Below are 14060 nucleotides of genomic sequence, written 5' to 3'. Positions count from 1 at the left end.
TGGTTTAAGCCCAGCTGGTAAGCACCACACAGCCATTCTCTCATTACCTGCTGCCTGATACCCAGCCTGGCCCAAGCAGCAATCTGGGCCTTCTGGGTAACTGTGGTATGGAATACCCCTTTGACAAGTTTGGGTCAGTGTTCTGTCTCTGCTTCAGCCTCACTTCTTGTGCCCCTCCTCACTGGCAGAGCATGAGAGACTGAAAAGTCCTTGATAGGGATAAGTGCTGCTTAGCAACAACTAAAATCATTGGTGTGTTATCAGTGTTGTTCTCAAACTAAAGCTAAAACATAGCAATGCACCAGCTACTAGGAGGAGAAAAATAACTGTTACAGGTGAACCCAGGACAACTAACAACAATGGCTGCAAGGTAAATGTTTGTGGTTTTATAACACTATAAATAATTGCCTGTTAGAAAGACAAAATCTTATTCCCAATACTAAAAGGATTACAACTTCAGAACTGTATGGAACTCAACTTTTTCTATCAAATACCATTTTAATTTGCAAAATACTGTGTACTACATACAGCAATATGCTTTAACTTGCCAAATATATTTCCAGCAGAGTAATTCCTCTTCCAGTTATCAGACAATATCTTCTCTAAATGTGCTGGTTGAGATTAAGGCATGTGCTTTTTACTGCGACTCCATCAAAATATGTGAGTTTCCACTCCTGAAAAACATAATTCCTGTATTTAAAAAGGAATAGTCTAAGAGAGTTTTGTATTGCTAATTAAGTTATCCTGCTGTTGAAAATCAGGCAGGTGGAAGAAAATGGCTGTGCAAAGTACACCTTACAATAGGAAGTAACTGAGATGCAACAGTAAATTCAAAAGAATTACTTGTCTAAGTACATTTACATTGGCACCAATGTAGCAAATACAATTTTTGAGATTTGGTTTAGGTTTCATTTTAAGAGTATTCTTGATCTAGTTAAATGTTCAATATTATCAAGTGTTCAGTCAAATATTTAGTATGTTAAAAGTATATCTGTACCCTTTCATTTATATGCTTTCATTCCCTTGTTAGGCAGAATGCTACAAATACTTTTGAAAATAACTCTTATTCATGTATAGATGTGTTCACATACTTCGGCTGTAAGGTAGAAAATATCTCCTAGTGAGGGAAACTATAAATGAAAGGAGAACTATTAGAATAAAAGTAGAAGTAAGTAGATATTTTCAAAACAAACCGAAAGTGAATATAGTGATATCACACACAGACAGATTATGAATATTTACTTAACACCAAAAGGCTCAGAGTGAGCTTTTGGCAGTATTGTATATAGACAAAATAGGCAAGCACTGAAGTCAGCCTTCTCTCTTCTGTGCCGTGTTAGGGTTTAAGTTTTCTCACTGCATGCCCAGAAAAATGTTGCAGAAGAGCAATATTAAAACCAGGGAAAATGGAGAGCCAGATTCATACCAGCTGCAAAAGAGAAGGCCATGTTTACCACTCCAGTCCCAAAGAATAATTAAAATCTTTGCCATCAAGGACTGTGCTTACATTTTCCATTGCACAATAAAGCTGATTTGCTTTGATCAGCTCTTACAGACTACATGCTGAAGATTTGTACCAAAAAACCAAAGGCAAAATCCTGTCCTTTCTGGAATGAATAGTTACATCACTACCTTTGAATACACCAAGATTTCATTATAGGTTTTTATGAGGCTGTGCTGTTAAGAGATCATTTTCATATACAACAATCAGGTTTTGTCACAGAACATAGGTCCACATTAAAAACATTTAAAACTGCAGCACTAACAGTTAATAAAGAAGAATCAATTTCTAAAGACTTACCATACCAAGCTGACTGTTCAGCCTAAATCCTGAATTGTCAAATCTGCTAGAACACATTTTGGAGTCAAAAGGTAAAGTACAGTTTTGTACTTTATCCTTCTTCAATTACAATCATCAAAAGTTTTGTAATGCTTTGACTTTTTTAAGTTTTTCAGTTCGATTACTTTGAACTTCTGAACTGTTTTTTTCTAAAATTCATATGTGTGATATAACTTACAGGACTGTGAACCCCATTCTTTATAACACTGCTCTTTAATATTAGGATTCAAAAATACTGTAAATAGTGTGCTTTCATTATTTTACAAGTTCAAGTCAGGTATGTTTTTGTTTCTTCTGGGCACTTTGGTCATGTACTGACGTGTGTAGTATAATGAAATAAACAGTCTTGAAATACCATTACAAAATGATGCAGTCAGGTTAAATGGTCAAGACTATCTTGAGGCCATGAAACACTAGAAGAAGATTGTGTGAAATGTGTGTTATTTTTAACAGTTCACAGCAGACAAGATATGTGCATTATTCACATTGAGGTGGCAAAAAACTGGAAACACATTTCAGAAGCATCATGTCAAGCTCTTTGTGACAAAAAAAATTACCATCAGAGCAAAGGAAAATCAGAAGCATATTCTGTCTGCTTCATCCTACTCCAAAAAACAGACTCCCTGGTTGTTGAGTATTCTTTTAGCATATAGAAATATTCAGTGATATTTTGCCAGCTATGCTGGTTCATGATTACTCCATCTCCAGTCCTTTCACAGGCTTGTTGGACAGCTGAAGAAGGACTAGTCAGGGCTCCGTCACATTCTAGTGACATGGTATCATGCTAGAAGACATTGTTAATCCATTTTATCAGAAATTACTCAAAGCTTCTCAGTAATGTACTGAATTTTGCTAAAACAATTAGCAGTTGAGCCAGACCAGGCTGTAAGAGGCACCCAGAGAGGGGCTGTACAGTTGAAGAAGAGAGTACCAGGAAAGATGTTTGGAACTGTCCAGAAGTGACAGTGAGGGCTGTTGCTAACAAGAGAGGTCATGCTACACTGTGGCAGCTGGCATATGTAAACCCTAAATCTTCCTTCATTGTCCCTTCAAAGTGGCCTTGCAACCTCCTACAGCTCTGAAGCTGTCACTACATAAGCAATGATAACAGCAGTGACAAAAGGGTGTAATATCATAGAATCATAGAATCACAGAATAGTTAGGGTTGGAAAGGACCTTAAGATCATCTAGTTCCAACTCCCCTGCCACAGGCAGGGACACCTCACATTAAACCATGCCACCCAAGGCTCTGTTCAACCTGGCCTTGAACACCGCCAGGGATGGAGCATTCACAGCTTCCTTGGGCAACCCATTCCAGTGCCTCACCACCCTCACAGTAAAGAACTTCCTCCTCATATCCAATCTAAACTTCCCCTGTTTAAGTTTGAACCCATTACCCCTTGGTCCTATCACTGCAGTCCCTAATGAAGAGTCCCTCCCCAGCATCCTTATAGGCCCCCTTTCAGATACTGGAAGGCTGCTATGAAATCTCTATGCAGCCTTCTCCAGGCTGAACAGCCCCAACTTTCTCAGCCTGTCTTCATACAGGAGGTGCTCCAGTCCCCTGATCATCCTCGTGGCCCTCCTCTGGACTTGCTCCAACAGTTCCATGTCCTTTTTATGTTGAGGGCACCAGAACTGCACACAATACTCCAGGTGAGGTCTCACAAGAGCAGAGTAGAGGGGCAGGATCACCTCCTTCGACCTGCTGGTCACGCTTCTTGTGGTGCAGCCCAGGATACGGTTGACTTTCTGGACTGTGACTGCACACTGTCGCCTCATATTGCTTTGGTTTCCCTTCTTAACAGCGCTTAAACACACTCAGTCACAGAAAGAGTGTATCTTTCTATATGATATCTCTACTCATGGTTCTAAAATGATATGAAATTCCCTTTGGCTGAGTATAGCCTATTTAGCCATTGTTTTAAATAGCTGTCACATGCCCCTTCGTTCTTTGAAAAAAATGTTAGGCCTCATTTTTCAGATTGAAATGCTGAGATCAGATAGCTGAGAACTCTTGGATTTCAGTGATGCAAAAAATCTTAAGATCTGGATATGCAGTAATATTTGTGACCTCAGTTTCTGTTGATGCAATTATAACATAGCTTTTATATTCATTTCAGTATTTGACTCCTGCAAAGATTACCAACTGGTGTCATGTTGGAAGCATATGTGACCTTGGGTACCTGGGCTCAACTTGGTCAACTAAATACACAAGTCTGTAGAGTCATCTCCCAGAGACATCTGAGATACTTAAATATGTTTAAATATCAGGTGAATAGAAATGGATTTCTGTGCTGAAGCATCTGATGTCTAGGTTCCTTAAGACAAAATATGGAACTTTTTTTCCTTAAAAAAAAAAAAAAAAAAAGAATTCTAGCAATAACTTTATAACATTTAAATGACAGGGTGAATGTTCCTAATCATAGTTTTCAAGACACTTACTCTATTTTAAAAATGCATACAGTGTAATGCCATTAGAACGTTAAATAAGCAGTTGCTAAAGTTTGTAGTAAATGAGGCAGGAAAGCTTGCTGTTAATTTTTACCTTTAGGAGTTATATTAGATGCACCAATGCATTTATATTTTACATTGGTATCATGTATGTTTTGATAAACTGTCACCATGAGAACAGTGCAGGTATTGAGAACATCACAACTTCAGAAGATTGCAAGTCTAGAAGTGTACTGTATGGTATGTCACATACCTGGAATTCTGGACAGAATAATACCATGCATCCCACAAAACAGGTATAAAAATGTGGAGGCCCCACTAAGCTTTTAAAATTGCACCTGGAAAAAAAAAACCTAAAAATTATCCTAAGGGTAAACACCATTCATCAATAAAAGAAAATACCCTGAAGCCAAGAACTTGCTGCTAAACACACAAGCAGAATAGTTTTTAATTAGGGAATTACTGCCAGCTATGTTTTAAGGTAGGAATTAGCAGTAAAAATGAAAGAATGGCAATGTTTTGCTTATGGAGGGCACATAATCCCAACCATAGTCAACATGCTTTTTCTTGCTAGAATTAGATTTTTTATCAGTATGATTTAGGGGCTATGTGAGTTTTATTATATCTATTTCAGTTAAACATTGACTTGTTCATATTCCCTAAAGGGCAAAAAAATGCCTTTTCATTCCTTGCCATAATAAAAATCTAAATATGTCAGTGTAAGCATAGAAAAATAAAAGTGGCTGAAGAGAAATAAGCATCAGTTCTTCCCACCCTTGAAAAAGATTCTTTCCTAGCTGTAACTGTGGCATAACTAGCTGTATCTGAGCTAGTTTCACCTTAGGTAGGGATGAGCAGCCATACAATATGCAGATCTGTGCTTCAGCCGTCCCAGTTCACCAATTTAGCACTAATTATATCTAGCAAAGATGGAAAATAGAAAACAGGGTTAGAATCATAGCAGATGGCTTCAGCATCCAGCTGCATTGTCCTACTAGTCCCTCCCACCTATTTAATTTGAAGCCAAAGCTATATCCTTTCCTCACAGTCACTTCTGCCTCCTTGGCTGTGACTGTCCTAAGTCGGCTGAGCAGGTGGACACTTAAGATGGAAAGGCAGACAGCAGTAAACACTGGGGCTTCTTAGTGTGCATGTGGAAAATGATGGGTCCACAGTAAACAAAACAAACAAACAAAAATATGTAGGTATTTTTGTGAAGAAGAGCAACTTGTTTAGTGTGTTCATTTGTAATGCAAAACCTTTCCAAGGATATTTGAAGAATTAGGTGACAAGCAGCAAATGCTGGTAAAAGACACAGCCTTCTGGATCCATAGCCATCTAGCTTAGATTTTGAAGGCAGCATACTATGTGCCAGTCCTTGTTCTCTAGCTTTTTCAGGCTTTGAAAGAATTGGTGTGACACAAAAGCTTGGAGAAACTGTACAGCTTTCAGACTGCTCAGTTGTTTTTTGATGTCCTCACAGTGGGCAATCTCACCAGCAACTGACATTTTAGTTGGCCCAGTCCATGGGACAGTAAATATCTTTCTACTCCAGCAATAGCGGGAATCTGTCTTTAGGTCTGACAGAGATCCTGCAGACATGGGCTGCTACAATGATATTGAAAGCATGATACCTAGTACCAAAAGCTGCCATGCTAAAGCATGACAGTTGCACACAGGTATAGGGGTGAAAGGTGTGTGGTAGTGATTAAAGAGTGACCACAACTGGGCTGGTGTGTAGGGAAGTCTGCTGGGGTGAGAACAGTCCTCTTGCATACATGTGCAAGTACGGATGAGGATTTCTGTGTTGAAATGGCTGTGGGGTACAAAACCTAGGATGCATGTGCATAGCCTGGGGAAGGAGAGAGGAGTGGGTGGGAGTTGAGAAGGGGGAGCCAGGACTGCTGTTCTTCCCCTTTGTCTGTGCCTCTGTCTGCTGGCTCCTCCTGACACATGATACCGATTCTCACAGGAGCTTGGAGCCCAACTTCTCCCTCCTTTCTTCACAGAACATCTGGCACAGGGACGGCGCAGCTGCCAGCAAGCCCAGGGCAGCATCCTGCATATCCGCAGAGCCTTCTGCTTATGAACATCAAGGTAAGAACCCCCTGTCCTCTCAGTGTCTGTGGGCACTAGAATTCCTGCCCTAAACCAGTAGAAGCTGAGAAACCTTGCAGATACGGCTGTGTTAGGGACTTCTATGAGATATACTCACTTCTGGCAGGGTCATTCTTGCCACTGAGTTGCCTTTTTGCTGTGTGTTGTGCTTTTCTAGGGAGACCTTGCAGTGAACTGCATGAAACCTTAGTGGGGCTGGACTGACTTGTCAATCCCTGAGCAGCCTGTGGGCTGCTTCGGGTGTGTCTGTGAGGCCAGGACAAACATCTCCTGTCCCTGCAGAAGGGACCCTGCCTTGCAGGTAGCTGTGGAGCCTACATGTCTCCAGGGCTGTGCCGCAGGTACTGCCTGGGCAGCAATCTCTGACCGTTCCTCTGTAGGACTGCTGAGGACAGGGGGACTGTGATAGCAAGATGTATGCATGACACTCAGTTCTTAAGTAAAGAGAACAGGGGAAAACTTGTGTCTGCTTCTGTACCTCCTTCTCGCCATGCCAGCTCTGGAAAAAGCAGATGTAAAATAGAACCACCCCTATGAATGACACTTGGGATTCACACTGCATCCACATGGGCACAGTCAAGGTTAAGGATTCCGAGAAGGGCTGGTTGTCCAACCAACCAGCTACCAGGCAGTGAGAGAGAACTGAAGTGTGTTTGCAAAATATCTGTCAGCATTTTGTCATGTGCTAGAACGATATGCAGAGTGCTTGAAAATCACCACAGTATGTCTTTGCTTATTATTTATTACATATTTTGGAAAAGATCTTACCAAAGGAAAATCAGCTGGGTTTTAAGGACTATATTTTAAAATACAGCCTGCTAAGCAACCTGTTGAAGAAAGGTTGCTTAGCTGCAAAATGAAAGCAAAATGAAATGTTTTTTTCCCTTGTACTGCTGTACTTCTGTATTATTATTTGTGTCATTTAGGAAACAAACCAAACAAATGATGTTCTTCAGATTCTGGTGGCTTTTGTGGATACTTGAACACCATGAGTTTTTAGCAGAAAATCTCAGGGAAGAAAAAAGATATGGATTGAGAAGAACAAAACCTAAACACTTTCTGTCAAATACTGTAGAAAAATATCCCAGCCCAAGTGATCAAGGTGAATATTGTCATTTTAAAACAGTGTGGGTTGGTTCCCTCCTCTCCCACCCCTTCCCCTTCTCTCTCCCCTCCTCCCTCCCTCCCCCCGATTCATTTATTTGGATTCTGGACTATGTGGCCCTTTAAGATGTTGCTTATAATCAGCCAGACTCACCTCATCCTACATTTTCACATGCCTTATTTTTGCACTTTTGTCTTTCTACTCCCATCTTTCTCATCCCCTTTTATGTATCCCAGAAAAAGAGATTGCTTTGGGGCTTTACTGTGGTATGGCTGATAGCCTCTTATTGTCAATAGCCCATATAACTGTATGCCTATAGAAGTAATGTCAGTAGTTCAGAAAATTAATGCTCTGCAGATCCTACTTTAGAAAACTTCTATGTCACTGTGTCAGTATCAGGGACAAAATCTAGCTCCAACAAATTACATTCCAGTGTCTTATTCAGTAAGATTCATTTTCCTGTAGATGACTTCCACCTTCCCAGTCCTCATCCTGGTAGGATATTCAGTGAAATATCAGGCAAGAGGACATAATGAATATATAAAACCACTACAACACTCCTCATTTTATTCTACATGACATAACCTCACCTTCAGTTTCTTATTCCCTGGGGCATCTGTTCTGAAGCAAATTCCTCAGCCTCGATATGCTCTATCTCCATGAGGGTCTCACATTTGTGGTGACAGATGTTTAAAATAATTTCACTCACAATTTTGAAGCCTGAAATACATGTAAGGGTAGGGGTAGAATGTGGTTTAGTATGAAATCACTCCACTCACCTACCTCCCCTATTTATTCTAGATGAAGACTGCATTCTGGAAATCTCTTTTTTACTGGACAGCTCCGAAAGTGCTAAGGATTATAATCACGAACAGCAGAAAAAATTTGTACTGGAAACTGTAGACAGAATGAAAAGTCTGCAGCTTAGTTCTGGACGTACCCTTAGCTGGAGGATGGCCTTACTACAGTACAGCAGCACTGTTTTCATAGAGCAAACTTTCCATGACTGGAAAGGTCCTGAAGCATTCAAATCCCACCTTGCTCCCATCACCTACATAGGTCATGGCACCTACACAACTTATGCTATAACTAACCTCACACAACTCTACATGACTGAAGGGACTCCGGGTAGTGTTAAAGTAGCTGTGCTGTTCACTGATGGAGTGGACCATCCGAGAAACCCAGATATTTTTGCAGCTATAGCTGATGCTAAACACCAAGGAATTGTATTTTTCACAATGGGAATGACCAGAGTGGCTGAGGAGGTCAGCAATGCTGCCAAGCTCCGGCTCCTGGCCAGTGTCCCAGCATCCAGGTTTGTTTTCAACCTTCAGGAGAAAGAAACTGTGGAAAAGATTGTCAAAGAAATGGTATGTATGAGAAAGAATTTTAAAGAGTTACAGGATCATATGTGTATGCTTTTACTTCCAATATTTTGGAATGCTTATGCTATTGAAGAAACCTGTACCTTTTACATGTTAAAGTAGCCCACCTGTTAACAAGACCACTGTGCCAAAGTACAGGTTTCATTTCTGTCCCCAGCATTCAGATTTTGCCAGCCAAAATATTTGAAGTTGGAAACGAAATTAGGTTTCAGAAGACTTGCTGTGAAGTTATTTATATTTCTGTTTTTCCTCCCAGTAAAGGTATTTTAAATCCTCTTTCTTAAAAAATATAAACAAAAACCAACAACAATTTTTGGCATCCCGGTGCTTTCTTCTGTAGGAAGTAGAAATGTGATATTGCCTTTTGTACCAAAAATTACAGCTCTTGCATAAGTGAAAATAAATTCATAGCCCTTAATAGAGATATGTCAATTTAGATAAAATCTGAACTTGGTGATGGCCGTCTTTAAATTTTCATGGAAAGCCTACCACATAATAAGGAGGAAATGTTTAAATTGAGCTTGAAGTTTTGCTTGGGTGCCTCTTTTCTGCATATGAACTTAATTTATAAAAAATATTCCCTGGCAAGTATAGAGAATACAGTCATCTTCTAGCTTGTAGATCTGGTGACACAAGCTGCAGATGAAGTCCTAATCTGAGCATGCACAGAAATATAAAATACCAGGAGACTCCTTTATCTGGAGACTTCTGCAGTGAAACTGACACATAAGTATCATACAGGCTTATACAGATCTTGAGCATGTACACAAGCTGGTCTTCCTGTTTGCCCTGCACTGCAGCAGTCTGCCACTCTGCAGACTGTTGCATTGGTTTTCCTGCATATCACCCTTCCCTTCTTCTCTAGTATTACCATTGCTTTCTGTATGACAGCAACCACCTCGCAAGTGTCTAGACACCCTTTATTTTACCTGTTCGAAACAGGCCATTACAAGTTCTTGCTTTTGAGAATATGGGTGCTGTCTGATTTAAATAATGGCTTTGGCATAATATATGTGTATACATGTGACTTCTAGAGATTTGCATTGTGTTGCTGCTCATCAACATGTTTATGTCCTCTCAAGAGACTACATCAGTTGTATGAAGTGGGGGGAATGCATTCCCTGTGGGTGTTTCAGCTGTAGAGATCTAAAAACTAACAGCTAATTCAATGATAACTTTATACAATCACTGTTAAAGCCAAAGCTTTTCTAAGGTTCTCATTTTGTGTGTTTGCCTGATAGTATGCTTAGAAGAGCTTCTGATTTTTGCAAGTGTAGATAGAGTGTGTATCATTTACTTCTACTAGAGAGCTGCTGCTATTCAGGACTTTGGAAACAATGTAGTTTCTGGGTTCCCATGTACCTGCCACAGGTACTATGTTGGCTTAGGTCTGTTCACCATTGTAGTTTTAGCAAATGACAATGGCTGGACAAGGGGAGTCAGTGATTTGTGCAGTCAACAATCTATAATAGGAATTTAATGCTTTTAATTAATTTCTAGGATGGAGAGATTGCTAGAATGTTTCTCAGAAATCGAAACTTAATTAATGTTAGATAATATGTTGTTTACTTTAATTAACTAGTTGCTGAAGCAATTTATTTTACAATCTTTTAGTGTCCTTTCTGTAGAGCTGGATTATGACTTTAAGTTTCTAATGTTGCTTTGAATATCTGTCTTTACAGAAAGATCTCTCTGAGGAAGAGGTAAGTTGTTTTGTTTGGTTTTTTTCCTGTACAGATCTGCTGCTTAATACAGACATTTACAATTATACGGAAACATAATTCAGGAAAACTGATAGTTCAGGAAGTTGGTGAAATATTGAGTCTAATGAGATTGCCTTCAAGTAAAACATGCTTTTGCATTTACAGGACAGAGCTTTGATTTCCTTCCCTAATGTCATTTACTTTCCCTCCTAATTTTCAAAGTTGAAAAAGAACAACACCTGTAGTGAGCATTCAGGTTAGCAATAATTTGCTGATATGTCTTGGCACATCATCCAACAGACTCAGTGGATAAGAAAACATGACACAGAGCTGAATGTGGTGCAGGTCTGGCCCATAATGCTCTTCCTAATAGTTTTAAAATAGGAAGAAAAATCGAAAAATCTCAACCATTGCACTTTTCCAGTTTGTCCACACTGTGTCACCCTGCCTGCAGCCACTGATAGGTCTAGCTGCCATTAAAGATTGTGTTAACTTTAAAGTTAACTTTCCTTTTAAAGATGTTAGTCCTACTTCAGGTACAGTTATCTCAGACAAAGACTGTTCTGATGAGCAGCTCAAAGAATCTGGTAAATATTCTGAGTGTTTGCAAAACTTAAAGCATTTCATTTTTTATTCATTTCCACTGGCATGTTGATTTTTGTCAGAACAAATGCTGAAGTAACAAGACATTCAGTGCTGTCATTGCAAAACAAATTGTTACTAATTGTGATATTCAAGTAAGAATGATATTTAAGCCCTTCAAGACATCTAGTGGAAGTTTAATAAATAATAAAACCAAAACTAGAAACAACATTGCTTATTCCTCCTCCAAAAATTACCCCAGCATCTGTAATAATTCTGTATTCTGTAATGGTTTTAAAGTTTCAAAAAGATCCTACATACCATAATGATGTCTGAGACACATGACAGAAGAGATGGCAGAAGAAAAAGAACAATTATAAACTGTTACAATGAATTAATTGCATTAACTAGATAAAACTATACAGCCCTAACATGTTTTGTTTATAGATCAAGCTAGAGCTAAACTGTGATCTATCCTACATATAGTGAAGTGGAACAAGGATGTAAGATGTTCTCTTACCCCATTGTCTTGGCTATCTCTACAGTGACTAGTAGTCAAACCAAATCTATAGCCATAGACACAGCACACCAATAAATTAACCTTGTGAAAAATTTGGAGGTAAAGCCATTACCAACATGACTGAAATTTCAAGACTAGGAATGATACGGATTTTTGGATGGAGTGTAGGAGACCACGTTCCTCATGAGTGGTAAACTGACAGTTGAAAGATTTCTGTAAAATATGTAAATATAACCATGTCATTACATATAGTAACTTAAAAGCAATGGTCATGTGTTTTCTATCCTTTCTATTAAAATGTGCTGATTTGGACTATTTTCATTCAAAGTGTCCCCAGGCTGCCACATGTAACTGTGAGAAGGGGGAAAGAGGCCTTCCTGGTCCTGCTGTAAGTAGCTGTCATTTCTCAAATAACTGATAAACATTGTAAATCAAAATTTATTTAATTATTGGATTCTTTTTTTAGGAAATTATTTGAACCCAAATCCTGAGACATCAAAAGTTGAATGTTCAATGCTAGTTACATTGCATAGAAGTGCTACACCAATAGGAAATCCACAGAGACACCTGAGAATGTCATCAGATGCTCCTGAAAACAGCAGTGTGATATGCTGAGCTGAGCCTCTCCTTTTAGCCACAGCAGTTCAAAAGGCAGGAAGGAGCAACTTTCCTGTATGGAACAGTAATTCACCTGTTATTCACAATGAGACAACCAGACCAGGTGGATCTAACTAGGCCCAAATCAAACATTAATATCTGAGAAGCTCTCGAAAAGCTCTCTTACAAGAGTGAGAGCAAGAGGCTAAAGCAAATAACCTAAATATAAAAAAAAAAAAGTGTATATATTGTAAAACAAAATTAGTTGGCTAACGTATCAGAATTTTGTTACTTTTATTTCATTGTTTTCAGGGTAAAAAGGGTCGCACTGGTGATGATGGAGCTCCAGGCCTGAAAGGAACAAAGGTAATGTGATTTTTCAGGTTTAGGAGAAAGAGTTGGTACTTCATTAATATGAAAAGACCATCCTAATAGTGCCCATGTACTTTCCGCCTGTGAGTGTTTTGAACGTCACCTACACCCTTTTGCTATAGTAAAGACTAAGATTCTTTACAAATTAAAAGCTTACATATAATGTGTAAAATCATCAAACGGTAAAAAGAGGGAGCTGGTATGCTGCCTGTACTGCAATGAGATATCTACTCAGTTAATCAGGGCAATACAATCTTATACTGATTTCACTGATCTTGATGTTGGATTATTCATAGGGGGAGCCAGGTCTCAATGGAATTCCAGGACGAGATGGAATAGAGGTAAAAGAAGATTTTTTACCTTCTTCTCCCATGAGCAGTTAGTGTTCCTTCAAGGCAAAACACCTTTTTTAAAAAAGATTAGAATTCATTATGGTTTACCAGCTAATGATTCATTAACACTAGACAGGAAAACATTATCATTGCTTGAAAAGAAATAATAAAAAGAAAATGCTCTCTAATAATGAATAGTCACTCCTAAAAAGTGTGAAAAACTGTGATATAATAATCTAAGAACATTAATAATAATCTAAGAACATTACAGAAATGGACACTGCCTGCATCTTTTTGGGTCAGTTTAAATTTTTCATTTGGCAAATAAAGAATCCAGTGTGTCACGGCAATGAAAAAAATTGAGCAAAATACATTTAAGGAAGTAACTGTAGGACCAGCCACTTAGTGCTTAACTCTGAATTCATTCACACATGAATCACCCTGTTTTTTATTTTCTTATCTATTCACTACATCCTTTTTAATTTTTCTTGCTTTCTTATGTGAGCATGTTCCTCACTAAGAAGGAAATATGAACTCTAGTTGATCTGTTTTTACATGATCAAAACCCCTGACTAAGATTGTTCACACACAAAACACATCTATCATGACCAGTAGCTGCAGTATTTAGAGTCATATTACTATGTTTATCAGAGATCATCTTCAGTACGTTAAATGCTTCTAGACAGTAGAATGTTAGTAGTGCAAATATTACATGCTTACATTTGGGTTATATATCCTCACAACCTGCTTTGCTTTTTTTTTATTTTCCCAGGGGAAATCTGGATATAAAGGAGAGAAGGTACTACTCTTAGTCAGAACTTCTGCTTACACACAGATATTTGATGTTATTACTATTTATTATGTATAGTGCTGTATTTGTTATAAATACCAGTAACGAACAATAACATCATCTTACCAGCTATTGCACAAACTCTAATTAAAGATGTGTTCCTTCCAAAATGAACTTACTGCACAAATGCTATAATATGTTCTGAACAGAAGATCATTTAGGTGTCCAACTAAAGCACCCAAAGAATAAGGATGATATGCTC

The 14060-nt window shown here is 38.6% G+C and overlaps 1 protein-coding gene and 1 long non-coding RNA gene across 2 annotated transcripts in view; one reads left to right on the top strand and one right to left on the bottom strand.

Annotated features, from left to right (window-relative positions):
• Positions 1 to 6298: 6298 nt before the first annotated feature.
• LOC134156557 (collagen alpha-1(XXVIII) chain-like) overlaps positions 6299 to 14060 on the top strand; it is a 32431-nt gene continuing 24669 nt past the window's right edge. Inside the window, exons 1-8 of the mRNA XM_062604670.1 lie at positions 6299 to 6391; positions 7339 to 7514; positions 8319 to 8887; positions 10585 to 10605; positions 12036 to 12095; positions 12617 to 12670; positions 12973 to 13017; positions 13781 to 13807. Coding sequence (XP_062460654.1) covers positions 7355 to 7514; positions 8319 to 8887; positions 10585 to 10605; positions 12036 to 12095; positions 12617 to 12670; positions 12973 to 13017; positions 13781 to 13807 — 936 coding nt within the window. The 5' untranslated portion in view covers positions 6299 to 6391; positions 7339 to 7354. The remainder of the gene's footprint in view (positions 6392 to 7338; positions 7515 to 8318; positions 8888 to 10584; positions 10606 to 12035; positions 12096 to 12616; positions 12671 to 12972; positions 13018 to 13780; positions 13808 to 14060) is intronic.
• Positions 7669 to 14057, bottom strand: LOC134156558 (uncharacterized). Its single transcript, XR_009961956.1, has 3 exons — positions 13721 to 14057; positions 11789 to 13080; positions 7669 to 8237 (listed from the first exon to the last, which is right to left on the bottom strand). It is a non-coding gene; the product is annotated as an uncharacterized LOC134156558 (long non-coding RNA).

Source organism: Pezoporus occidentalis, unplaced genomic scaffold (genome assembly GCF_034315485.1).
Source record: "Pezoporus occidentalis ecotype Australia unplaced genomic scaffold, CSIRO_AGI_Poc_V1 ctg88, whole genome shotgun sequence".
NCBI lineage: Eukaryota > Metazoa > Chordata > Aves > Psittaciformes > Psittacidae > Pezoporus > Pezoporus occidentalis.
This window is presented reverse-complemented; position numbering and strand designations above follow the sequence as displayed.